The sequence below is a fragment of the Salvelinus sp. IW2-2015 genome, unplaced genomic scaffold (genome assembly GCF_002910315.2).
Source record: "Salvelinus sp. IW2-2015 unplaced genomic scaffold, ASM291031v2 Un_scaffold2365, whole genome shotgun sequence".
NCBI classification, from domain to species: domain Eukaryota; kingdom Metazoa; phylum Chordata; class Actinopteri; order Salmoniformes; family Salmonidae; genus Salvelinus; species Salvelinus sp. IW2-2015.
In genome coordinates, this window is record NW_019943690.1 from 48,889 (window position 1) to 74,770 (window position 25,882).

At 42.3% G+C, this 25,882-nt stretch overlaps 1 protein-coding gene and 1 long non-coding RNA gene across 6 annotated transcripts; one reads left to right on the forward strand and one right to left on the reverse strand.

The window, feature by feature from the left end:
- Nucleotides 1-1,412: 1,412 nt before the first annotated feature.
- LOC139025202 (uncharacterized) lies at nt 1,413-3,250 on the forward strand. The gene is made up of 2 exons (XR_011476668.1): nt 1,413-1,806; nt 1,956-3,250. It is a non-coding gene; the product is annotated as an uncharacterized lncRNA (long non-coding RNA).
- A 6,621-nt stretch (nt 3,251-9,871) lies between these two features.
- Nucleotides 9,872-14,202, reverse strand: LOC112073781 (SLAM family member 9). Of its 5 annotated transcripts, none has more exons than XM_024141019.2 (6): nt 14,058-14,202; nt 13,265-13,585; nt 12,727-13,029; nt 12,084-12,185; nt 11,922-11,972; nt 9,872-10,855 (listed from the first exon to the last, which is right to left on the reverse strand). In XM_024141019.2, the coding sequence occupies exons 1-5, from the start codon at nt 14,098-14,100 to the stop codon at nt 11,947-11,949; spliced, it is 795 nt and encodes a 264-aa protein (XP_023996787.1). In that variant the 5' UTR covers nt 14,101-14,202; the 3' UTR covers nt 9,872-10,855; nt 11,922-11,946. The 5 variants fall into 5 exon arrangements, with proteins under 5 accessions (XP_023996787.1, XP_070296379.1, XP_023996785.1 ...); XM_070440278.1 differs by having other exon boundaries at nt 9,872-10,885; XM_024141017.2 differs by having other exon boundaries at nt 9,872-10,983.
- Between the last annotated feature and the right edge of the window lie 11,680 nt (nt 14,203-25,882).

Consider the following 25,882-nt stretch of genomic DNA (forward strand, 5'->3'; position numbering starts at 1 on the left):
ATAGACCCCCCCATGATATTCTCCATAAACCCCATCATCATCTACTTTATCTACAGCTCTGACATAGTGAAGTTTCTTGTCACACTGTCCCGGTGCAGACCATGTTTAAATCTCTTCTCCAGATCTGTTTTGCTTTGTCCCAAGAGCACCTATGCAATAGTACCATGTTTACCAGAAAGTAATCTGCCAGACTTCAACACCCTCTCTGGAAAAGAGAAAGACTGTCCCATGATGCATTTTACCTGCTGAATGTCAGATTGGTCTGTTTGCTAGAAATCCCAAAGTACTGTGGAGAGAAGGAGAGACTCGAGATCAACTCACTGTCTTAAATATCACAGTTGTTCTCTGATCTCATAGCAATGTAGCAAATTAAAGTCCTGATGTGAAGGTTAGGAAACAAGTGATAGGACTGGTAGCTCTATGAATATGTCTGTATACACCCTGAAATAAAGTTCACGTGGTAATAAAGATTACCTGAGCATATTATTATTCCTCTGTTAATTGCACTTTCAATGATAGGGCATTATTGGCAAAAAGCACAATCCTTTAAAGGGACAATCTGCAGTTCAAACAATAACAAAGTGGGTACACCACAACTAGTTTGGTAAACAGGTGAGGCATGGGGCTGGAGAAATGAAACCATTGTCAAATTAGACATTAACATATCAGATAACCACATCATATGACATAGCAATTGATTCTCCTTGCCACGGCACTATCAATTTATTGCAATACTGCCCTAACAAAATGCCCCTTTCAGGTCAAGGGGAATTTAGAGAATAAGGATGATGAGGTCACCTGCATCAGCAGATGTTAAGTCGTTTACATCTTAGAGCTCTACAGTAGATGGCGCTAAACTGCCATAAGTGTTGGTACAGTCCTGCAGAATCAAAGAAGCTAATGATTCAAAGAATCAAATATGCTGAAAAGCCTCTATATATTTATGACAGTGCTGTGAACAAACCTACCTCCAATGTAGGCCCCATCCTTTTCATTCTACAGAGGAAATATATAATATATGTTGTTTATGTGTCCCAGTGGGCACTAATACACATTAAAGTGAACATAGAGAAGACTTGTAGATGAGATAATGTGATTCTGCCTTCCTCTTATACCATACATGCACTGTACACCGAGAAGACACAAAATTATTCAGCTTTTGCACCAGTTTTTTGTGGGGGAAATTAAAAAAGCCTAGAAGGTAAAGTCACGTTTGAGATAAAGAATATACAGAGGAAATTGAAGTTTCATGTTTGAGCATTTGTTATGTTTTATTTTTGTATTCATGTAAATAAACCAGGTATAACACCTAATAAATCTGGCTCTGGTAGCCAAGTCATTTTTTTGGACACATCTCTCAGCATCAGAGACCTCACCATTGTCAAGGCYTTGGGTAACTGGTGAAAAGGAGTCGGGTGCAGGAGAGCTGAGATGCGTGGACAAGGTTTTTAATACACAAAAAAACACCAGTATAGAAACAATACAACGGTGCGTTGATACAGCCATCAACATAGAACAAACACGCACAATTACATGTGGGAAACAGAGGGTTAAATAATGAACATGTAATGGGGGGATTGAAACCAGGTGTGAAAAACCCACAGACTAAACAAATGGAAAATGAAAAGTGGATCGGCGATGGCTAGAAGACCGGTGACGTCGACCGCCGAGCGCCGCCCGAACAAGGAGAGGGACCGTCCTCGGCGGAAGTCGTGACAACCATCAACACCTCTGGAYTTTATTGGTTGTATATCTGATTTGCATATAGATCAGTCTTTGCCCACGTTTTCCATTTAGATGTATATGGTGAGTGTGTTATTATTTAAATAGTATATACAAAAAAACACCAATTGTGTAGGTTTTAGTACTACACAATGACAACCTTGATGGTCATCCTATTCTGTGGTAGTTTGGTTATTTTTGTATATCTGCCTGTTTCTCCTCTTGTTTTGCAGTTGGAGTCCCAGCTCCCTACATTAGGAGCCCCAGGTCAGCTGTTAGTCCATCAGTTACTGAAAGCTGTTCAGTGGTGTGTTCTGTGGAGAACTGAAAAGACGTTACCCTGGCCTGGTACAAAGGAGAGGGAAGACTGGATAACACAAATAGTCACACACACACACCAACTGGTTTCTCCCTCTGGAGAAAAAGGAAGAGGATAATGATACCTACAGTTGTGTGGCTGCTAAACCTGTCAGTAACCAGACAATCAAACTCAGCATTGAGGAGCACTGTCTGCAATGTGCAGGTATAACAATAATCTATTGAATTAACATACTTGATGTGCTTTGAATACCCACAATTTGATTTCTGTACATGTATGCTCTCCATCTTCCTTACTCCCTCTCTACTTCTCTCTTTCCACTGCCATTTGTCTCTCTGATTCCCGTGAATCAGCCTGAGTTGGTGGTGCAATGAGTTATGTCTTCTCTGGTGGGTGTGGCCACAATTGTTCTGTTGGTGTCATGCCTGCTCCCGCTCTTCCCCGCTGGCGCTCGAGGGCGCCAGGCTCCCCAGGATTGCGCACTCCTGCCACCATCATTACGCACACCTGCCCCACCTCTCACCTCTGTCATTACCTTCCCTATATCTTTCTGGTTCCCCGCTCTGTTCCCTGCTTCAGCATTGATTGTCATATGTCCTTGTTTATCCGTGTGCTGACGCTGTTCCTGTCTTGTTCTATGTCTGTTCCCAATTAAACGTTTGACTCCCCATACCTGCTTCTCATCTCCGGCGTCATGACTTTTACACAGAAGAGGACCTCAGACCTGACTTTCTGGGACATCACTTTTTTTTTTTTGCGTTCTCATTAGAATTGTATGTTCCCCCTAAAAATGACAGTAACAAACTATATCTAGGGCTTTAGCAGTCTTCCACATGTCTTCTGTGACACCTCTTCTTCTATGTGCTTTGGTAGTCTGTCCTCTTCAACTGTCTCAGACACTAGAGGGAGCCATTGTATAACACGAGATACTCTTTAGCGACTCTGAAAGATCTTATGGAGAGACTAGTATTCAATGAATCATGAGTCTGAATTCATTATTAATTATTATTATGCACCACTGTGACATACTAAGCCTAGTCCATGACTACAATGCACGGTCAACGGAGAATCTCCATCGAAATAGCTTTTTACTCCAGGACTAGACGTAATCTGTGTCCAGGAAAACGGCCTTGAATGTCTCCTATCCCGCTTCTTTGCTTTGTATACTTGCATTTGTGCAAATAAATGGCAACAAAATTGTTAACAATTTTTTATTGTTCTTAGTGATGTGTGATGGTTATGGTCAATCCATTTGAAATTAAATAACATTTCAGGCCTGTAGGGGGACCAACTACAACCAACCTGCTGCTGTTTTCACTTGTTATTCACTCAGCCCACCATAAGTCATCCCTGTCATGTGCATTGTCGCATGACTTGGGACATATTATCCCTCCTCATCTGCTGTTGTCTGACAAAGACTTCCTTTGATCTCTCAACAATTTTCCAAAGTGGACAAAGGTTTACCGGTACATTCTTACTTGCCAAACACACATCCTCACACAATATCAACAGAGTGATATGTGTTAGTATTCTGCATCTGGCTGGTATAAGGCTAATCAATGTAATTGCAAAAACAGCCATTATATTAGTCTAATTTCTATATATAATATCCAGTATGTGGTACAAAATAGAAACACTACAGTATGAACAAAGTTTTTGGTAGCCAGTTATCAGAGTCAGTAAGATTTTCAGAGGAATGAGGCAGCAATACTACAAGTCCATACATGTTCATAAGATGAACAGGTTCAGCCAGTCAGTTAAAGTTGATGGCAGCTTTCTTTAAAAAGTAAATAAGCGATCTTGCTTTAGGGTGTGTATGTGTACATATTGTACATGTATAGTAGCTGCGAAATATCCCAAGGTTTAAAGTTCTGTTCCTGAGAAACCTGATTACAAGACAAATTACAAGGCATATGCAAAAAAAATCTAATATTGGTACACTTAATTGCAGTATGTGCATAATGGGCGGTATTCGGACTTCAGAGCAAAACCTTTTGGTGTTTTGTAACATGTCTCTAACCATTCATCAAATGGCCGCTGCAGAGTTTGGATTGATTGATTGGCTGATTTTATTTGTCATAAAAAATGTTTAAAAACCCTACATGACCAGAAGTATGTGGACAACTGCTTGTCGAACATCTCATTCCAAAATCATGGGCATTAATATGGAGTTGGTCCCCCCTTTGCTGCTATAACAGCCTCCACTCTTATGGGAAGGCTTTCCACGAGATGTTGGAACATTGCTACGGGGATTAGCTTCCATTCAGCCACAACAGCATTGTGTTGGGCGATTAGGCCTGGCTGGCAGTCGACATTCCAATTCATCCCAAAGGTGTTCGATGGGGTTGAGGTCAGGGCTCTGTGCAGGCCAGTCAAGTTCTTCCACACCAATCTTGACAAAACATTTCTATATGGACCTCGCTTGCGTTGCTTACGGGGGCAATGTCATGCTGAAACAGGAAARGGCCTTCCCYGAACTGTTATCACAAAGTTGGAAGCACAGAATCATCTAGAATGTCATTGTATGCTGTAGCGTTCCCTTCACTGGAACTAAGGGGCCTAGCCCAAACCATGAACAGCTCCAGACCATTATTCCTCCTCCACCAAACTTTACAGTTGGCACTATGCATTCGAGCAGGTAGCGCTCTCCTGGCATCCGCCAAACCCAGGTTCATCCATCGGACTGCCAGATGTTGAAGCGTGATTCATCACTCCAGTGAACCCATTTCCACTGCTCTAAAGTTCAATGGGTAGCGAGCTTTACAACACTACAGCCGACACTTGGCATTATTCATGGTGATCTTAGGCTTGTGTGCGGCTGCTCGACCATGGAAACCCATTTCATGAAGCTCCCAACAAACAGTTCTTATGCTGACATTGTTTCCAGAGGCAGTTTGGAACTTGGTACCGAGTGTTGCTACCGAGGACAGGCGATTTTTACGTGTTAACATTTCAGCACTCGGCTGTCCCGTTCTGTGAGCTTTTGTGGCCTACCACGCTCCGGCTGAGCCGTTGTTGCTCGTAGAATTTCCACTTTACAATAAAGCACTTACAGTTGGCCAGGGCAGCTCTAGCAGGGCAGAAATATGAATAACTGACCTGTTGGAAAGTTGGCATCCTATGACGGTGCCACGTTGAAAGTCACTGAGTAAGGCCATTCTACTGCCAATGTTGTTATGGAGATTGCATGGCAATGTGTTCAATTTTATACACCTGTTAGCAAACGGGTGAGGCTGAAATAGCCAAATACACTAATTTGAAGGTGTGTCCACATACTTTTGTATATATAGTGTACGTAGTGCACTTAATAATACATTTTGTGTTTAAATTACCATGTACCAAATAAAAAATGCAAGTTAAATGCGTCGCATTTTCAATTCTGGGCCTACTTATGGTTTTGTGATGACTTTATTCCCCAAATATTCAACATTTTGTTGGTGGAAAGAATTCTCTATAATAACTTTAGCTGAAAAGGACGAAGTCTTGAATCTTGCGTTGTTTTATATATCCTCTCATACATCATGTACCTTAGAATCGGTACATCAAAAATCTCTTACCAACTTTTTTGCAATCTGTATGGCACAGCTGTCAACATCCTGGTCCTCAAATTAAACTGGTATACTTTCCTAATTATGCTATTTTTATTCCTCTGCCAGTTTTGACCCTTTATATTGGACAGACAGACCAGTTCTCTACCTCCTCCCGCTGGTTCGTGGGGACCTTCAATGCTGCAGAAATAATTTGGTACCCTTCCCCAGATATGTGCCTCGACACAATCCTGTCTCGGAGCTCTACGGAGAATTCCTTCGACCTCATGGCTTTTTTTTGCTCTGACATGCACTGTCAACTCTGGGACCTTATATAGACAGGTTTGTTCCTTTTCAAATAATGTCTAGTCAATTGAATTTACCCCATCTGGACTCCAATCAAATTGTAGAAACGTCTCAAGTATGATCAATGGAAACTGGATGTAAACAGAGCTACATTTAGAGTCTCATAGGAAAGGGTCTGAATACTTATGTAAATAAGGTATTTATGTTTTTTATTTTTAATAAATTTGCAATCATTTCTAAAAACCTGTTTTTGCTTTGTTATTATGAGGTATTGTATGCAGGAAAATGAGGAATGATGAAAAAATTTAATTTAATCCAATTTAGAATAAGGCTGTAACGTAACAAAATGTGGAAAAAGTTAAGGGGTCTGAATACTTCCCGAAGGCACTATAGGCTTAGCCTCGTATATCCATCCTAATCTCATGAGCTTTAGAATGTGTTTTGCAATTTGTTTAGCGAAACACATTGTAAGATCAGGAGGGTTATAGGAGGCTAGTATAGGCCTGCTTCTTCACATTATGAAATCTAATGTCTGGTATTAACTTACAAGTGGTTTGTTTAAGAACTCCAGTGGTTATGTTGGCAAAGCATGCTTACTGGAGTGAAATTCTTCCCAACTGAACTAGATTTCCCAACTTCATTGATTGTTCTACAATAGTTGGGTAACACAGTTTACACATATGTATTCTTGCAAATGACAGAAGATAAATGTGTTTGACATCTCGGAATATAGAGTTGATTATAGAACCCATGGGTAGGAGATCACCAAAGGTGGCCAATCCATGCTCTTGCAAGGCTGAAGTTCATGCATGTTTTTGTTCCAGCTCAACCTGGATGAATCTTCTTTTGACTGAAGACCATAATAAGTTAATTAGTTTAAATCAGTTTGTTGTTTTATTAGTGCTTCACTGGAACAAAATCCTGCTGACTTCAGTCTCTGGACTAAGTTTGGCCACCCCTATTACAACCAGTTCATGTTTAATGCTGACATGTCATAACATGATGCAGCCACCACCATGCTTGAAAATATGAAGTGGTAATCAGTGATGTGTTGTGTTGGATTTGCCCCAAACTTAACACTTTGTATTCAGGACGTAGAGTTAATTTCTTTGCCATGTGTTTTGCAATTTGTCTGTAGTGCCATATTTTCAAACAGGATGTATGTTTTGGAATATTTTTATTATGTACAGGCTTCATTCTTTTCACTGTGTCATTTAAGTTAGTATTGTGGAGTATCTATAATGTTGTTGATCCATCCTCAGTTTTTCTATTATCACAGCCATTAAGCTCTGTAACTGTTTTAAAGTCACTATTGGCCTCGTGGTTGAAATCCCTGAGTGGTGTCCTTCCTCTCCGGCAACTGAGTTAGGAAGGTTGCATGTATCTTTATAGTAACTGTGTCTATTGATAAATCATCCAAAGTGCAATTAATAATTTTACCGTGCTCAAAGGAATATTTCTAAAAACATAATTACACTTTGACATTATGGGGTATTGTGTGTAGGCCAGTGACACAAAATCCCAATTAAATACATTTTAAATTCAGGCTGTAACACAACAAAATGGGGAAAAAGTCCAAATGTGTGAATACTTTCTCCATGCACTGTAGATCTCAAGTCAGAATACCTAGCACCCATTATGCACATACTGGTATTTGATTGTACCATTAAAAATATGTTTTGCATGTGCCTTGTAATTTACAGTATGTACACTAAAAGGTAATCCACTCTCCCTAAAGCAAACGTTCCTCATTTACTTTCAAAAGACAGCATCCATCAACTGACTGCCTGATCCTGTTCATCTTATGAACAGGTATGGACTTGTTGAATTGTTTCCCCAATCCTTTGAAAGTCTTACTGAGCCAGTCTGGTAACTGGCTACGAAACGCTTGAGAGAAAGCTTTGTTAATACAGCAGTGTTTCTATTTTGTACCACATACTGGACTGGATAGGATTTCATTATACTTACAAATTAAACTGAGTGGTGTAATGGCTGCATGCTATTAAATAAATTAGCCTTACACCAGGCAGATACAGAATACTAACCAACGAGCTCACAGTCACACGTCAGAATTAGACGTTCATGCATGTTTCTCAAACGTCAAATTTCCAAATGTTTAAGGTTAAGTTTAGGCATTTAACTCTGAATTTCTAAGGTTAGGGTGACGTTTAGGCATTACCTCTGAACTCTTACGTTTAGGCATTAAATCAGAATGCTTAAGGTTAGGGTTGAGGTTTGGGATAGGCTTAAAACAAAAATAACTTTCTATCTCTGGCAGCAACCAAAGCAGCAACCTTTGGAACCAGAGGCAGATGAACCTACTTGAAGTAAACGGTTCTCTCTTTTGTCCCTAGTGGCCGGTTTTTACATAATCTCCCGACATCCTCAAACATGGATGGATTTATGTACAGTACCAGTCAAAAGTTTGGACACACCTACTCATTCCAGGGTTTTTCTTTATTTTTTCTATTTTCTACATTGTAGAATAATAGTGAAGACTTCAACATTATGAAATAACATATAAGGAATCATGTAGTAACCCAAAACGTTTTTCTTCTTCAAAGTAGCCACCCTTTGTCTTGCTGACAGCTTTGCACACTCTTGGCATTCTCTCAACCAGCTTCATGAGGTAGTCACCTGGAATGCATTTCAATTAACAGGTGTGCCTTGGATAGAAGTTAATACACTTGAGCCAATCTGTTGTGTTGTGATAAGGTAAGGGTGGTATACAGAAGATAGCCCTATTTGGTAAAAGACCATGATGCAACTGGCTCTCATGAGGACCACCACAGGAAAGGAAGACCCAGCCCAAATAAATGCTTCACAGAGTTCAAATAACAGACACATCTCAACAACTGTTCAGAGGAGACTGTGTGAATCAGGCCTTCATGGTCAAATTGCTACAAAGAAACCACTACTAAATGACACCAATAAGATGAATAGACTTGATTGGGCCAAGAAACCACTACTAAATGACACCAATAAGATGAATAGACTTGATTGGGCCAAGAAATAAAAGCAATGGATATTAGACTGGTGGAAATCTAATGAGTCGAAATTTGAGATGTTCAGTTCCAACCGCCGTGTCTTTGTGAGATGCAGAGTAGGTGAACGGATGATCTCCGCATGTGTGGTTCCCACCGTGAAGCACGGAGGAGAAGGTGTGATGGTGTGGGGGTGCTTTGCTGGTGACACTGTCATTGATTTATTTAGAATTCAAAGCACACTTAACCAGCATGGCTACCACAGCATTCTGCAGCAATATGCCATCCCATCTGGTTTGCACTTAGTGGGACTGTCATTTGTTTTTCAACAGGACAATGACCCAACACACCTCCAGGTTGTGTAAGGGCTATTTGACCAAGAAGGAGAGTGATGGAGTGCTGCATCAGATGACCTGGCCTCCACAATAACCTAACCTAAATGCAATTGAGGTGGTTTGGGATGAGCTGGACCGCAGAGTGAAGAAAAAGCAGCCAACTAGTGCTCATCGTATATATCGGAACTCCTTCAAGACTGTAGGAAAAGCATTCCAGGTGAAGCTGGTTGAGAGAATGCCAAGAGTGTGCAAAGCTGTCATCAAGGCAAAGGGTGGCTACTTTGAAGAATCTAAAATATATTTTGATTTGTTTAACACTTTGGTTGCTACATGATTCCATGTTATTTCATAGTGTTGATGTCTTTAATATTATTTTACGATGTAGAAAATAGTAAAAATAAAGAAAAACCCATGAATGAGTAGGTGTCCAAACTTTTGACTGGTACTGTATTTATGCCAACCTATGCCTTTTTCCCTGTCTTATCTTACCTGTTATGTGTACTTTTCCATTGTCTTATCACTACTCGTATCTGCTCATTCCCAAAGAGTTTTCTCTGTACTGCATGGAAATGTACATTCCTCACTGCCAAATCCACATCTTAACCCTGCATTACTTACAGTATGCTGGTAGTAGTATGCTGTATCTGGTTGATATACAATAATGTTAAATACATAAGCTAACTTATTCACTTTTTATTAAGTTAATGACTATGACACTTATGTCCAATGTGGTTAAGAACACTACAGAAACCTTCCTATCAGGCTTTAATGTAGTTTGGTAAATAGTGGAGAACATAACAGAGACTCTCTAGAGTGGAGATAAAGGCAGGACAAACCTACATGAAAACATTCCTCCACAAGTTTAAACATGCCCATGAGATCAGCAGGTTTGGGCAGTCGGTTACAAGCATTTTGAAAATAAATGGTAAAAGTGTTTCAGGGAGTGGATGTGGTGCCATGATTGAACTAATTTGCTTGTTTAAATGCTACTAATCCTGGTTTTCAGACAAATGTTATGACCTAAATAACAATATTGTATTTTTATCAAGCACATTTCTAGCAAAGTAACGTACAACACAATGAAAAAGTAAACATCTAAAATTACAGTACAGACACACACAGCATGCAGCAGACAAATAAATAGCGGTGCTATTTGTATGTGAAACGTCATACTCAATAATACAATAGTGGCAATGAAAGGTATAAATGTGAGATCGGTATAAAATCTTTATGTTTTTTGGGGTGTTTTTTGGGGGGAAATGTAATTTGCTGAGCTGGAGCACAAGGACCAGGTCAACCTTGTGGTTGACAAATGTTAAGACTTAAACAACAGCAATTCAATTGCATTTTTATCAAACACATTTCTTGCAAAGTAATGCACAACACCATGAAAAATACACATTTAAAATTACAGTAAAGACACACACAGCATGTAACATTGTCAGAGTGGTATAGTTGCATACCTATAGCACCATGCCAATGTGAAACATGTAGGACCAATGCTGTCGTTGGTCTGGCCCCTCACCGGAGACCAATCCGGAATGGCTAAACCTACCAGGGGCCAAAGCCCCCTCCGGCGTAGCTCTCAGGGTCATTGAGACACACAAGCCTCTAAACCACGCCAAGGTCACAGCTTTGAGAGAGGAGTGATTGAATCCAGTCCTGTCTGAACAGAAGGTGAGATTCTGACATCTGCGTACAAAACAGACTCCTCTGGTAAACAGACTCCTCTGGTAAACAGACTCCTCTGGTGCCAGATACCAGTATATCCCCAACTTGTAAAGTCAGCACTTAAACAAATGGAAACAGAAACCTGTATTCAATAAAATCCAACTATACTGAACAAAAATATCAATGCAACTTGCAACAATTTCAAAGATTTTACTGAGTTACAGTTCATATAAGGAAATCAGTCAGTTGAAATAAATTAATTAGGCCCTAATATATGGATTTCACATGACTGGGCAGGGGCGCAGCCATGGGTGGGGCTGGGAGGGCATAGGCCCACCCACTGGGGAAATTCGCCTCAGTTTCATCAGCTGTCCGGGTGGGTGAAGATGAAGAAGCTGGGTGTGGAGGTCCTGGGCTGGCATGGTTACACGTGGTTTACGGTTGTGAGGCAGGTTGGACGTACTGCCAAATTCTCTAAAACAACGTTTTAGGTGGCTTATGGTAGAGAAGGGAGCATTCAATTCTCTGGCAACAGCTCTGGTGGACATTCCGTCAGTCAGCATCCCAATTGCAATCTCCCTCAACTTGAGACATCTGTGGCATTGTGTTGTGTGAAAAAACTGCACATTTTAGAGTGGCCTTTTATTGTGAACCTGTGTAATGATCATGCTGTTTAATCAGCTTCGAGATATGCGCACCTGTCAGGTGGATAGATTTTTTTTGGCAAAGGAGAAATGCTCACTAGCAGGTATATAAACAAATTTGTGCCAAAAAATTTGGAGAAATAAGCTATTTCTGCGTATTGAAAAATTCTGGGATATTTCAGCTCATGAAACATGGGGCCAACACTTTACGTGTTGCGTTTATATTTTTGTTCAGTATATTTGCATACTATGCTTGTTCTTGTGTATTCTGTATTTTCACATTGGCTGGTATGTTATACAAGCCAACAACAAGTGACCACTTCCTTCCTAAATGTGTGTGTTCACAGATACAGAAGTTGCATTGAAAACCAAGTAGCATAATATGCATGCACATCCATACACATTGACCTTACCGATCTCTGACAGTTCACATCAGCATCATTCTTCTTCTCTTTGCTTGCAGGCTGCATTGAAATAAAGGGAAAAGGCATAATATTACACGATTACCTATGTTCTGTGTTTGTTACCTTCAGGGTACTCTGTATGATGTGAAATGTAACACAGATTGTACTTACCGCCACATGTTCTTATTTTAACTGCCCAGTATATACCACCACTTATTATCCCAACTGCTAACAATGTGACCAGTGTGATTGCGACAGGATTGGGACCAGACTCTGTCAGGAGTAAAATGGAGGGTGGGGGGAGGGAACTGTTCAGTCACTCATTTGGCATTGCTTGTCATATCTTTTTCATTCACTTTTTCTCATCTACCATATTTGTTAATCAACTGTATGTTGTATGTGGCCTTGCCCTGTATTCACCTGCAGCCTATATTCGTCCTGTCTAAGTGAAATTCAGCTGTTCAAACCCATGCCATGTGCTTTAGTCAATACCGATGAATGACATTGATGAAGGTAATATAAGGTAGGCTACACGGCTCATAGGCAAATAAATACAGAAATCAGCTTGCTGTAATACATAAGTTAAAATAATGACAATATGATAATACGCATGTTGAGGGATTTTGTAAAAACTGCCCTCAGGTTTTAATGTTAAAATATTTCTCCCCCTACAATCTGTCTGGGCATTGGCTCTGTCCAATGAGATCTCTGGTGAGCTCATTATAAACAGAGCTTGCTATTTAGTGGTTTGTCATTATGGTCCCTCACTGATCCACAAAGTGGAAAAACAATACTATATGCAGTGTTGACATACCTTTGATGGCAGAGCGTGAGGACAATTGAGGGCAGAGCGTTTCAATGTTGAGTGGAGTTGGTTTTGAGTCAGCAGGGTTGGAAGCCTCACAGCTGTAGGTGTCAACATTTATTTTGTTTAACTCCAGAGGGAGAGAGAGATTGGCGAGAAGATCAGGGCTGCTGGTCTGGTTGAATATCTCCTCTCCTCTGTACCAGGACAAGATCACCTCTCTCCCGTTCTTCATAGTGCACACCAAGGAACAGCTCACTTTTTCAAATGGACTGTCCACTGAGCGACTGATGTGAGGAGCAGACACTGAGGCTGGGATAGCAGAATGATTAGGCAGTGACTCAATGACAAACAGAGATTAAAAATGTGTTACAGTAAAAACTAAGATGTCATAAATGAGACCTAAACATATATGAAGAAGTGGGCTACTTCTTTTTCAAACTCTAAATACAAAGGTCTTTCTTGATCTTCATTGAAACAACTCTGGGTAACAGACTAAATGGGAGAATGGAAAAAAGGGAAGTAAAAAAAGAAGCCAGACACGCACCATAGACAGTTAGATTTGCAATCTTAGATGAACTCTGTGTATCGATGATAACTATTTTATAAAGTCCAGAGTCGTTGATGGTGAGGTTTCTGATGGTGAGAGATCCAGTCTGAGTATCCAGCTTCAGTCTGTCTTTGAACTTCCTACTGTAGTCCGTTGTAATCACACCAGCATTCAGCAGAGCTATGTTATCAAATGAATCTGAACGACTCAATGGGAAAGACCATGCTATAACAGTGCCGCTACGTAGTTCAGTAAGTCCAGTCGGTAAAGTTACTTTCATTCCCTCTCTTCCCGTCACATTTACAGCATCAATCAGATCTGAAAGGAAGAAATAAAACATAGGCTAAGGGCAGTAGCTACATCAATACAAGACATTAACAGGACGAAATCCTGTAGGTGATCCCGGATCCAAGCCAAGCACATGATAGACTACGATTCATTTATTTCTACTTTTACAGTATGTAGTGACCTACTTACTTTTGTTTGTATTGTCTTTGTATTATTTATTTTAAAAATGTGTTCCATTGAGTTGTAGTTATGGCTCCTAGGTATAGCCTAGTTCACATTTCTAACTCATGAACACTAAATAAGACTATTTTTTATTTAACCAGTAAGTCATTGAGAACACATTTTCTCTTTTACAGTAACGACATGACCAAAAAGCAAAATTATAACAGCATTTCTTTCTGCACTTTTGTAATAGCTTATTCACATACTTTACACACTAGTTATGTAACATGATAGTAGCCTACTTTTGTAATTGACTCACAGTTTGGCAAGACAGACTTACCACTTTCGAGCAAGAGTAATATCCAGAGAACGGAGTTGATCATGTTCCATTTCAATAGGGTACTCAGATTAAGTGTAATTCAAAGATACATTTTCATCAACACGCAACGGTCTGCATGTGTCTTTCTGTTTATGGGTGGGTTTAATTTGTGGAACGGGATAGGTATCATTTGTGGAACGGGATGGAACGGGATGGATATCAGTGGTGGAAGTTCTCTCTGTTTTAATCCTGTTTCCCAAATATATCAGGTAACTTGTGTCTGTGTCGATGTTGTTGAGTTCAACTTGCCTAGTTAAATAAAGATTAAATAAATTAGAAAATTAAAAATATATTCAGGCAACCTCAAGATGCTTGACTCAATACAGCTGCTTTTGARGAACTTTCCAGTCGTTTGTGCTTTACATTCCGACTTTACATTCCGACTTTTGAATGTCTGTTTATTGGACATATATATTAGTGTCTAATAAAAAAGAGCAATGTATGTAAAGCATCCCATCTGTTTTAAGGTTATAGTGTGTGTGKGGTGTAGTCCCTCTTAATGTCCACTAGGTGTCAGCACAGTTTCAATGTCACACCAGGTTCACAACATGTTTTCATGTGGAACAAATCAATTTGTATGTCAGATGCGCCGAATACTACATGTGTAGACCTTACAGTGAAATGCTGACTTAAAAGCCCTTAACCAACAATTTAGTTTTAAGAAAAATACGTGTTAAGTAAAAATAAGAAATTAAAGTAACAAATAATTAAAAAGAGCAGCAGTAAAATAACAATAGCGAGGCTATATACACGTGGAACAGTCAATGTGCGGGGAACTGGTTAGTCGAGGTAATTACGGTGTTCCTTTCAAGTCCAGTGGTGTAAATTACTTAACATAAATGTATTTAAAGTACTCCACTAGTTTAAATACAATATACTACATGTATATTTATATATATACATTCAGATGGGTCATGTACATTCAAGGACATTTTTACATTGCTAGAGGGAAATGCTTCTCAACTACTGGCCTTGGGACTCCACTACATTCCTAAAGAAAATGTACTTTTTACTCCATACAGTTTCCATGATGTAAAAATACTTGAAAGTACTACTTAAGTCAGGTTTTTTGTGTCTGTACTTTTACTCTTTCTATTTCTTTACAACTTTTAATTTTACTTCACTACATTTCTAAAGAAAATAATGTATTTTTTACTCCATACAGTTTCCCTGACACCCAAAAGTACTTGTTGCATTTCAAATGCTTAGCCGGACAGGAAAATGGTCCAATTCACACATTTATCAAGAGAACATCCCTACTGCCTCTGATCTAGCAGACTCACAAAAACACATGCTTCATTTGTAAATTATGTCTGAGTGTTGGAGTGTTCCCATGGCTATTTCTTCAATAAAAAAACAAGAGAATCGTGCTGTCTGGTTTGCTTAATATAAGGAAGGTCAAATCATTAATACTTCACCACTGATACTTAAGTATATTTTACCAATGGCGTTTACTTAGTATTTTACTGGGTGACTTTCCCTTTTACTTGAGTCATTTTCTATTAACGTATCTTTACTTTTACTTAAGTTTGACCAATGGGTACTTTTTCAACCACTGTTCAAGACATTTAGCACCCAAGACCCACCATTCACTTGGTGGCTTAAAGTAGGAGTGCTGAACTAGGATCTGTTTAGCATTTCTGAGTAGAATGAATAACATTACTTTGGCGGGGGAGGGAACTGATTCCAGTTCAGCATTCTTAGCCTGAGACATTTCATAAATGCGTACAGAGGAGTACTGTTCTACGATCAGCTTTGCCTAGATCATACTGAACCAGTTGTCTCTGGAACAAGATTATATGGACAGGGGTGGGTTTGATCGTAGCTCAGCACTCCTACTCAACACCAGTTGCTATAATCTAACATTTTATAATCCAATTTCCCTTGCTGTTTAATGTCCTTCCGGAACCCCACCTCAACATTGTTCTGTCAAGGCAACAAAAGCAAGTTGGCATGCTCTTGCAAGGATTTTAACTTCTCCTTTGGGAATTCACCACCATAACCACTACAACTATTTCTAAGCTATCTTAACATGTGGGTTTCTTTAGGGGGACCAAAATTAGGAACACCTTGAATGGTCCACAAAGCATGCCCCCAGGTAAAAGTAGGCTTTTCCAGAGAAGGGTTGTATTGTTACTCCACGACATAATATGTTATCACAACTCTATTAAAAGGACATTCTATACTGGGTGTCACTTCATTCATGCAATTTGATGGCAACTAGCCTCTCCCCACCTACACACCTCAAGTTTGCTCTTTCAGGCCCACAAAGACAACAAGAAAAACGTTGCTCTATTAATTGCTCCTCTGGGATTTGAACTCTCAAAAAGTCATTTGAGGATCATCCACCATAACTCTGTCTGACTGGGAGAGTAGTGGTTAACACAGAGCATTTGGATGTATTGAGACTCCTTCCCTTTTTTTCTTACATGCTATTACTTTACAGCCTTATTGTAAAATCGATGTCACGTTCCTGACCTATTTCTGTTAGTTTATGTGTGTTAGTTGGTCAGGACGTGAGGTTGGGTGGGCATTCTATGTTTTCTGTTTCTGTGTTGGGTTCTTTGGGTTGCCTGGTATGGCTCTTAATTAGAGGCAGGTGTTTGGCGTTCCTCTAATTAAGAGTCATATTTAGGTAGGCGTTGTCACAGTGTTCGTTGTGGGTGATTGTCTCCTGTGTCTGTGTATATGTTTGCACCAACGGGACTGTTTGCGGTTTGTTCGTTTTATGTAGTCTGTTCCTGTTCATTGCGTTCTTCACTTATATGTAAGTTCGTCGTTCAGGTCTGTCTGCATCGTTTATTTGTTTTGTTTGTTTATGCAAGTTTAGTTTGTTTTCCGTCGTGTTCAATAAATCATGTCATTTCACTACGCTGCGCCTTGGTTCGATCAACTCCTCCTCTTCTGAAGAAGAGGAGGAGGACCGCCGTTACAGAATCACCCACCAAATCTCCAGAACCAAGCAGCGGAGTAAACGGAGTAAGGGACAGAAAAAGAAGGAGGAATGGACTTGGGACGATGTATTGGACGGGAAAGGTTGCTACACATGGGAGGAGATCCTGGCTGGTAGGGATCGCCTCCCATGGGAACAGCTGGAGGCACTGAGGAGAGCAGAGGCAACCGGAGAAGGGAACCGGAGTTATGAGGGGACGCGTCTTGCACGGAAGCCCAAAAAGCCCGTGAGTAACACCCAAAAATTTCTTGGGGGGCGGCTAAGAGGTAGTGGGCCAAGGGCAGGTAGGAGACCTGCGCCCACTTCCCAGGCTTACCGTGGAGAGCGGGAGTACGGGCAGGCGCCGTGTTACGCAGTAGAGCGCACGGTGTCTCCTGTACGAGTGCATAGCCCAGTGCGGGTTATTCCACCTCCCCGCACTGGTAGGGCTAGATTGGGTATTGAGCCAGGTGTCATGAGGCCGGCTCAACGCGTCTGGTCTCCAGTGCGTCTCCTCGGGCCGGCATACATGGCACCTGCCTTACGCATGGTTTCCCCGGTTCGCCTACATAGCCCKGTGCGGGTTATTCCACCTCCCYGCACTGGTCGGGCAACCGGGAGCATTCAACCAGGTAAGGTTGGGCAGGCTCAATGCTCAAGAGAGCCAGTACGCYTGCACGGTCCGGTATTTCCGGCGCTACCTYCCCGCCCCAGCCCAGTACCACCTGTTCCTCCTCCACGCACTCTCCATGTAGTGCGTGTATCCAGTTCGGTGCCTCCAGTTCCGACAACACGCACTAAGCCTCCTGTGCGTCTCCTGAGTCCTGTACACACTGTTACTTCTCCCCGTACTAGTCCTGATGTGCGTGCACTCAGCCCGGTGCCACCAGTGCCGGTACCACGCACCAGGCACAGAGTACGCTTTGAGAGTCCAGTGTGCCCTGTCCCTGCTCCCCGCACTAGGCTTGAAGTGCGTGTCTCCAGTCCGGTGCTTCCAGTTCCGGCACCACGTACCAGGCCTACAGTGCGTCTCAGCCGGCCAGAGTCTGCCGTCTGCCCAACGGCGCMTGAACTGTCCGTCTGCCAAGCGCCGCATGAACTGCCCGTCTGTATTGAGCCTTCAAAGCCGCCCGTCTGCCATGAGCCTGCAAAGCCGCCCGTCTGCTATGAGCCTACAGAGCCCCTGACATCAAGGGACCTATAACAAGGGCGGTGTCAAGAGGAAGGGCCAAAAATTCTCAAGACCCCCCCCCCCCCCCAGTGTTTTTAACACATCTGCTATTCACTGTTTTATTATCCATGCAAAGTCATTTTACAAATTAACTACTCTGTACCCCGCACATTGACTCGGTACTGCTACCCCCATGTATATAGCCCTCGTTATTGTTTTGTAATTTTCTGTGTTAAACTCATGGATTTTATTAGATTTTTTTACTTTAGTTTACTTTAGGTCCACAGCTGTTGTATTCAGTACATGTGACAAATACAATTTTATTTGGCTGGTTGTTGCTCTGGCATGCACTGTCAACTGTAGAAACCTTATATAGACAGATGTGTGCCTTTCCAAATCATGTCAAATGAATTGAATTTACCACAGGTGTACTCGAAGTTGTAGAAACATCTCAAGGATGATCAATCGAACAGGATGCACTGGAGCTCTATTGAGTCTCATCGCAAAGGGATGAATCATTATGTAAATAAGGTATTTTCTGTTTATATGTAATGAATTTGCTAAATGTATAATACGATTTTCGCTTTGTCATTATAGGGTATTTGTATGTAGATTGAGAGAAAATGTAAATAGTAATCGATTGTTAAGGCGGTCCTCCTCCTCTTCTTCAGAGAGGAGGAGTAAGTGAATCGAACCAAGGCGCAGCGTAGTGAAATGACATGATTTAGGTTGAACACGACGGAAAAACAAACTAAACTCTGCATAAACAAACAAACACAAATAAAAGATGAGACAGACACTGAACGACGAACTTACATATAACGTGAAGAACGCAATGAAACAGGAGACAAGACTACATAAAACGAACAACCGCAAACAGTCCCGTATGGTGCAAACATATAACCAGACACAGGGAGACAATCACACCACACAACGAACACTGTGACAACGCCTACCTAAATATGACTCTTAATTAGAGGAACGCAAACACCTGCCTCTAATTAAGAGCCATACCAGGCAACCAAAAACCAACACAAGAAACAGAAAACATAGAATGCCCACCCAACTCACGTCCTGACCAACTAACACACATAAACTAACAGAAATAAGGTCAGGAACGTGACATAACCCCCCCATAAGGTGCGAACACCGGGCGCACCAGCGACAAGTCTAGGGGAAGGGTCTGGGTGGGCATCTGACCACGGTGGTGGCTCAGGCTCGGCGAGTCCCACCCCACCATAATCAAATCTCTAGCTCCTCTACCCTAAAATGCCACCCATTCTTACCCCCTCAAAACTTAGAACACCAATGACAGGACAGCTACCGGACAGATAGTCTAATGCAGAAGACAGAGGATAGCAAGGACAGAGGATAATCAGAATATAGAGGTAGCTCAGATAGAGAGGGAGAAGGTCAGGATAGAGGGGCAACTCCGGACTGAAGGGCAGTTCTGGGATATGAGCCGTTTCTGGCTGAGGGCAAGCTCATGCTGACCTGACGAAATCTGGACGCTCATGCAGGCTGACGGCTCTGCGACGCTCATCGGCGCTCGGGCTGACGGCTCTCGACGCTCATGGCTGGCTGACGGCTCTCGACGCTCATGGCTGGCTGACGGGCTCCGGGCTCTGGCAGGCTGCGTCTCGTCGCTATGCGAGGCTGACGGCTCTGGCTGCTCATGGCTCGCTGGGCGGCTCTGGCTGCATGGCTCGCTGGCGGCTCTGGCAGATCCTGTCTGGTTGGCGGCTCTGGCAATCCTTCTGGTTGGCGGCTCTGGCAGATCCTGACTGGTTGGCGGCTTCTGGCAGATCCTGACTGGTTGGCGCTCTGGCAGATCCTGCTGGTTGCGGCTCTGGCAGTCCTGTCTGGTTGGCGGCTCTGCAAGATCCTGTCTGTTGGCGGCTCTGGCAGATCCTGACTGACGAATGGCTCTAGCGGCTCCTGACTGACGATCGGCTTCGACGGCTCGGGACAGACGGGCGCTCTAATGGCGCTGGCAGACGGATGGCTCAGATGGCGCTGGAGGACGGATGGCTAGATGGCGCTGGAGAGACGGATGGCTCAGATGGCGCTGGAGAGACGGATGGCTCAGATGGCGCTGGGGAGACGGATGGCTCAGATGGCGCTGGGGAGACGGATGGCTCAGATGGCGCTGGGGAGACGGATGGCTCAGATGCGCTGCGGAGACGGATGGCTCAGACTGATCCTGTCTAGCGGAAGGTTGGTGCTCTGTCTGGCGGAAGCTCTAGGGGCTCCTGTCTGGCGGAAGGCTCTAGCGGCTCCAGTCTGGCGGAAGGCTCTGTAGGCTCATAGCAGACGGGCGGCTTTGCAGGCTCATGGCAGACGGGCGGCTTTGAAGCTCAATACAGACGGGCAGTTCATGCGGCGCTTCAGACGGACAGTTCAGGCGCCGTTGGGCAGACGGAGACTCTGGCCGGCTGAGACGCACTGTAGGCCTGGTACGTGGTGCCGGAACTGGAAGCACCGGACTGGAGACACGCACTTCAAGCCTAGTGCGGGGAGCAGGGACAGGGCACACTGGACTCTCAAAGCGTACTCTGTGCCTGGTGCGTGGTACCGGCACTGGTGGCACCGGGCTGAGTGCACGCACATCAGGACTAGTACGGGAGAAGTAACAGTGTGTACAGGACTCAGGAGACGCACAGGAGGCTTAGTGCGTGTTGTCGGAACTGGAGGCACCGAACTGGATACACGCACTACATGGAGAGTGCGTGGAGGAGGAACAGGTGGTACTGGGCTGGGGCGGGAAGGTAGCGCCGGAAATACCGGACCGTGCAGGCGTACTGGCTCTCTTGAGCATTGAGCCTGCCCAACCTTACCTGTTGAATGCTCCCGGTTGCCCGACCAGTGCGGGGAGGTGGAATAACCCGCACAGGGCTATGTAGGCGAACCGGGGAAACCATGCGTAAGGCAGGTGCCATGTAATGCCGGCCCGAGGAGACGCACTGGAGACCAGACGCGTTGAGCCGGCCTCATGACACCTGGCTCAATACCCAATCTAGCCCTACCAGTGCGGGGAGGTGGAATAACCCGCACTGGGCTATGCACTCGTACAGGAGACACCGTGCGCCTACTGCGTAACACGGCGCCTGCCCGTACTCGCTCTCCACGGTAAGCCTGGGAAGTGGGCGCAGGTCTCCTACCTGCCCTTGGCCCACTACCTCTAGCCGCCCCCCAAGAAATTTTTGGGTGTTACTCACGGGCTTTTTGGGCTTCCGTGCAAGACGCGTCCCCTCATAACTCCGGTTCCCTTCTCCGGTTGCCTCTGCTCTCCTCAGTGCCTCCAGCTGTTCCCATGGGAGGCGATCCCTACCAGCCAGGATCTCCTCCCATGTGTAGCAACCTTTCCCGTCCAATACATCGTCCCAAGTCCATTCCTCCTTCTTTTTCCTGTCCCTTACTCCGTTTACTCCGCTGCTTGGTTCTGGAGATTTGGTGGGTGATTCTGTAACGGCGGTCCTCCTCCTCTTCTTCAGAAGAGGAGGAGTAGTGATCGAACCAAGGCGCAGCGTAGTGAAATGACATGATTTATTGAACACGACGGAAAACAAACTAAACTTGCATAAACAAACAAAACAAATAAACGATGCAGACAGACCTGAACGACGAACTTACATATAAGTGAAGAACGCAATGAACAGAACAGACTACATAAAACGAACAAACCGCAAACAGTCCGTATGGTGCAAACATATACACAGACACAGGAGACAATCACCACACGAACACTGTGACAACGCCTACCTAAATATGACTCTTAATTAGAGAACGCCAAACACCTGCCTCTAATTAAGAGCCATACCAGGCAACCCAAAAACCAACACAGAAACAGAAAACTAGAATGCCCACCCAACCTCACGTCCTGACCAACTAACACACATAAACTAACAGAAATAGGTCAGGAACGTGACATCGATTTTACAATAGGCTGTAAAGTAATAGCATGTAAGAAAAAAAGGGAAGGAGTCTCAATACATCCAAATGCTCTGTGTTAACCTACTCTCCCAGTCAGACAGAGTTATGGTGGATGATCCTCAAATGACTTTTTGAGAGTTCAAATCCCAAAGGAGCATTAATAGAGCAACGTTTTCTTGTTGTCTTTGTGGGCCTGAAGAGCAAACTTGAGGTGTGTAGGTGGGGAGAGGCTAGTTGCCATCAAATGCATGAATGAAGTGACACCCAGTATAGAATGTCTTTTAATAGAGTTGTGATAACATATTATGTCGTGGAGTAACAATACAACCCTTCTCTGGAAAAGCCTACTTTTACCTGGGGGCATGCTTTGTGGACCATTCAAGTGTTCCTAATTTTGGTCCCTAAAGAAACCCACATGTTAAGATAGCTTAGAAATAGTTGTAGTGGTTATGGTGGTGAATTCCAAGGAGAAGTTAAAATCCTTGCAAGAGCATGCCAACTTGCTTTTGTTGCCTTGACAGAAAATGTTGAGGTGGGGTTCCGGAGGACATTAAACAGCAAGGGAAATTGGATTATAAAATGTTAGATTATAGCAACTGGTGTTGAGTAGGAGTGCTGAGCTACGATCAAACCCACCCTGTCCATATATCTTGTTCCAGAGACAACTGGTTCAGTATGATCTAGGCAAAGCTGATCGTAGAACAGTACTCCTCTGTACGCATTTATGAAATGTCTCAGGCTAAGAATGCTGACCTGGAATCAGTTCCCTCCCCCGCCAAAGTAATGTTATTCATTCTACTCAGAAATGCTAAACAGATCCTAGTTCAGCACTCCTACTTTAAGCCACCAAGTGAATGGTGGGTCTTGGGTGCTAAATGTCTTGAACAGTGGTTGAAAAAGTACCCATTGGTCAAACTTAAGTAAAAGTAAAGATACGTTAATAGAAAATGACTCAAGTAAAGGGAAAGTCACCCAGTAAAATACTAAGTAAACGCCATTGGTAAAATATACTTAAGTATCAGTGGTGAAGTATTAATGATTTGACCTTCCTTATATTAAGCAAACCAGACAGCACGATTCTCTTGTTTTTTTATTGAAGAAATAGCCATGGAACACTCCAACACTCAGACATAATAAAACAATGAAGCATGTGTTTTGTGAGTCTGCTAGATCAGAGGCAGTAGGGATGTTCTCTTGATAAATGTGTGAATTGGACCATTTTCCTGTCCGGCTAAGCATTTGAAATGCAACAAGTACTTTGGGTGTCAGGGAAACTGTATGGAGTAAAAAATACATTATTTTCTTTAGAAATGTAGTGAAGTAAAATTAAAAGTTGTAAAGAAATAGAAAGAGTAAAAGTACAGACACAAAAAACCTGACTTAAGTAGTACTTTCAAGTATTTTTACATCATGGAAACTGTATGGAGTAAAAAGTACATTTTCTTTAGGAATGTAGTGGAGTCCCAAGGCCAGTAGTTGAGAAGCATTTCCCTCTAGCAATGTAAAATGTCCTTGAATGTACATGACCTCTGAATGTATATATATAAATACATGTAGTATATTGTATTTAAACTAGTGGAGTACTTTAAATACATTTATGTTAAGTAATTTACACCACTGGACTTGAAAGGAACACCGTAATTACCTCGACTAACAGTTCCCCGCACATTGACTGTTCCACGTGTATATAGCCTCGCTATTGTTATTTTACTGCTGCTCTTTTTAATTATTTGTTACTTTAATTTCTTATTTTACTTACACGTATTTTTCTTAAAACTAAATTGTTGGTTAAGGGCTTTTAAGTCAGCATTTCACTGTAAGGTCTACACATGTAGTATTCGGCGCATCTGACATACAAATTGATTTGTTCCACATGAAAACATGTTGTGAACCTGGTGTGACATTGAAACTGTGCTGACACTAGTGACAATTAAGGGGACTCACACACACACACTATAACCTTAAAACAGATGGGATGCTTTACATACATTGCTCTTTTTTATTAGACACTAATATATATGTCCAATAAACAGACATTCAAAAGTCGGAATGTAAAGTCGGATGTAAGCACAAACGACTGGAAAGTTCTTCAAAAGCAGCTATTGAGTCAAGCATCTTGAGGTTGCCTGAATATATTTTTAATTTCTAATTTATTTAATCTTAATTTAACTAGGCAAGTTGAACTCAACACATCGACACAGACACAAGTTACCTGATATATTTGGGAAACAGGATTAAAACAAGAGAGACTTCCACCACTGATATCCATCCCGTTCCATCCCGTTCCACAAATGATACCTATCCCGTTCCAACAATTAAACCACCCATAAAAAAAGACACATGCAGACCGTTGCGTGTTGATGAAAATGTATCTTTGAATTACACTTAATCTGAGTACCCTATTGAAATGGAACATGATCAACTCCGTTCTCTGGATATTACTCTTGCTCGAAAGTGGTAAGTCTGTCTGCCAAACTGTGAGTCAATTACAAAAGTAGTCTACTATCATGTTACATAACTAGTGTGTAAATTATGTGAATAAGCTATTACAAAAGTGCAGAAAGAAATGCTGTTATAATTTTGCTTTTTGGTCATGTCGTTATTGTAAAAGAGAAAATGTGTTCTCAATGACTTACTGGTTAAATAAAAAATAGTCTTATTTAGTGTTATGAGTTAGAAATGTGAACTAGGCTACACCTAGGAGCCATAACTACGACTCAATGGAACACATTTTTAAAAAAACAATACAAAGACAATAGAAACAAAAGTAAGAGTAGGTCACTGCGTACTGTAAAGTAGAAATAAATTAATCCTAGTCTATCACGTGCTTGGCTTGCATCCGGGATCACCTACAGGATTTCGTCCTGTTAATGTCTTGTATTGATGTAGCTACTGCCCTTAGCCTATGTTTCTCTTCCTTTCAGATCTGATTGATTCTGTAAATGTGTCGGGAAAAGAGGGAATGAGAGTAACTTTACAGACTGGACTTACTGAACTACCTAGCGGCATTATTATAGCATGGTCTTTCCCATTGAGTCGTTCAGATTCATTTGATAACATAGCTCTGATTGAGCTGGTGTAATTAAAAGGACTACAGTAGGAGTTCAAAGACAGACTGAAGCTGGATACTCAGACTGGATCTCTCACCATCAGAAACCTCAACATCAACGACTCTGGACTTTATAAAATACTTATATCAATACACAGAGTTCATCTAAGATTGCAAATCTAACTGTCTATGTGCGTGTCTGGCTCTTTTTTTACTTCCCTTTTTTCCATTCTCCCATTTAGTCTGTTACCCAGAGTTGTTTTCAATGAAGATCAAGAAAGACCTTTTATTTAGAGTTTGAAAAAGAAGTAGCCCACTTCTTCATATATGTTTAGGTCTCATTTGACATCTTAGTTTTTACTGTAACACATTTTTAATCTCTGTTTGTCATTGAGTCACTGCCTAATCATTCTGCTATCCCAGCCTCAGTGTCTGCTCCTCACATCAGTCGCTCAGTGGACAGTCCATTTGAAAAAGTGAGCTGTTCTTGGTGTGCACTATGAAGAACGGGAGAGAGGTGATCTTGTCCTGGTACAGAGAGAGGAGATTCAACCAGACCAGCAGCCCTGATTTCTCGCCAACTCTCTCCTCCCTCTGGAGTTAAACAAAATAAATGTTGACACCTACAGCTGTGAGGCTTCCAACCCTGCTGACTCAAAACCACTCCACTCAACATTGAAACGCTCTGCCCTCATTGTCCT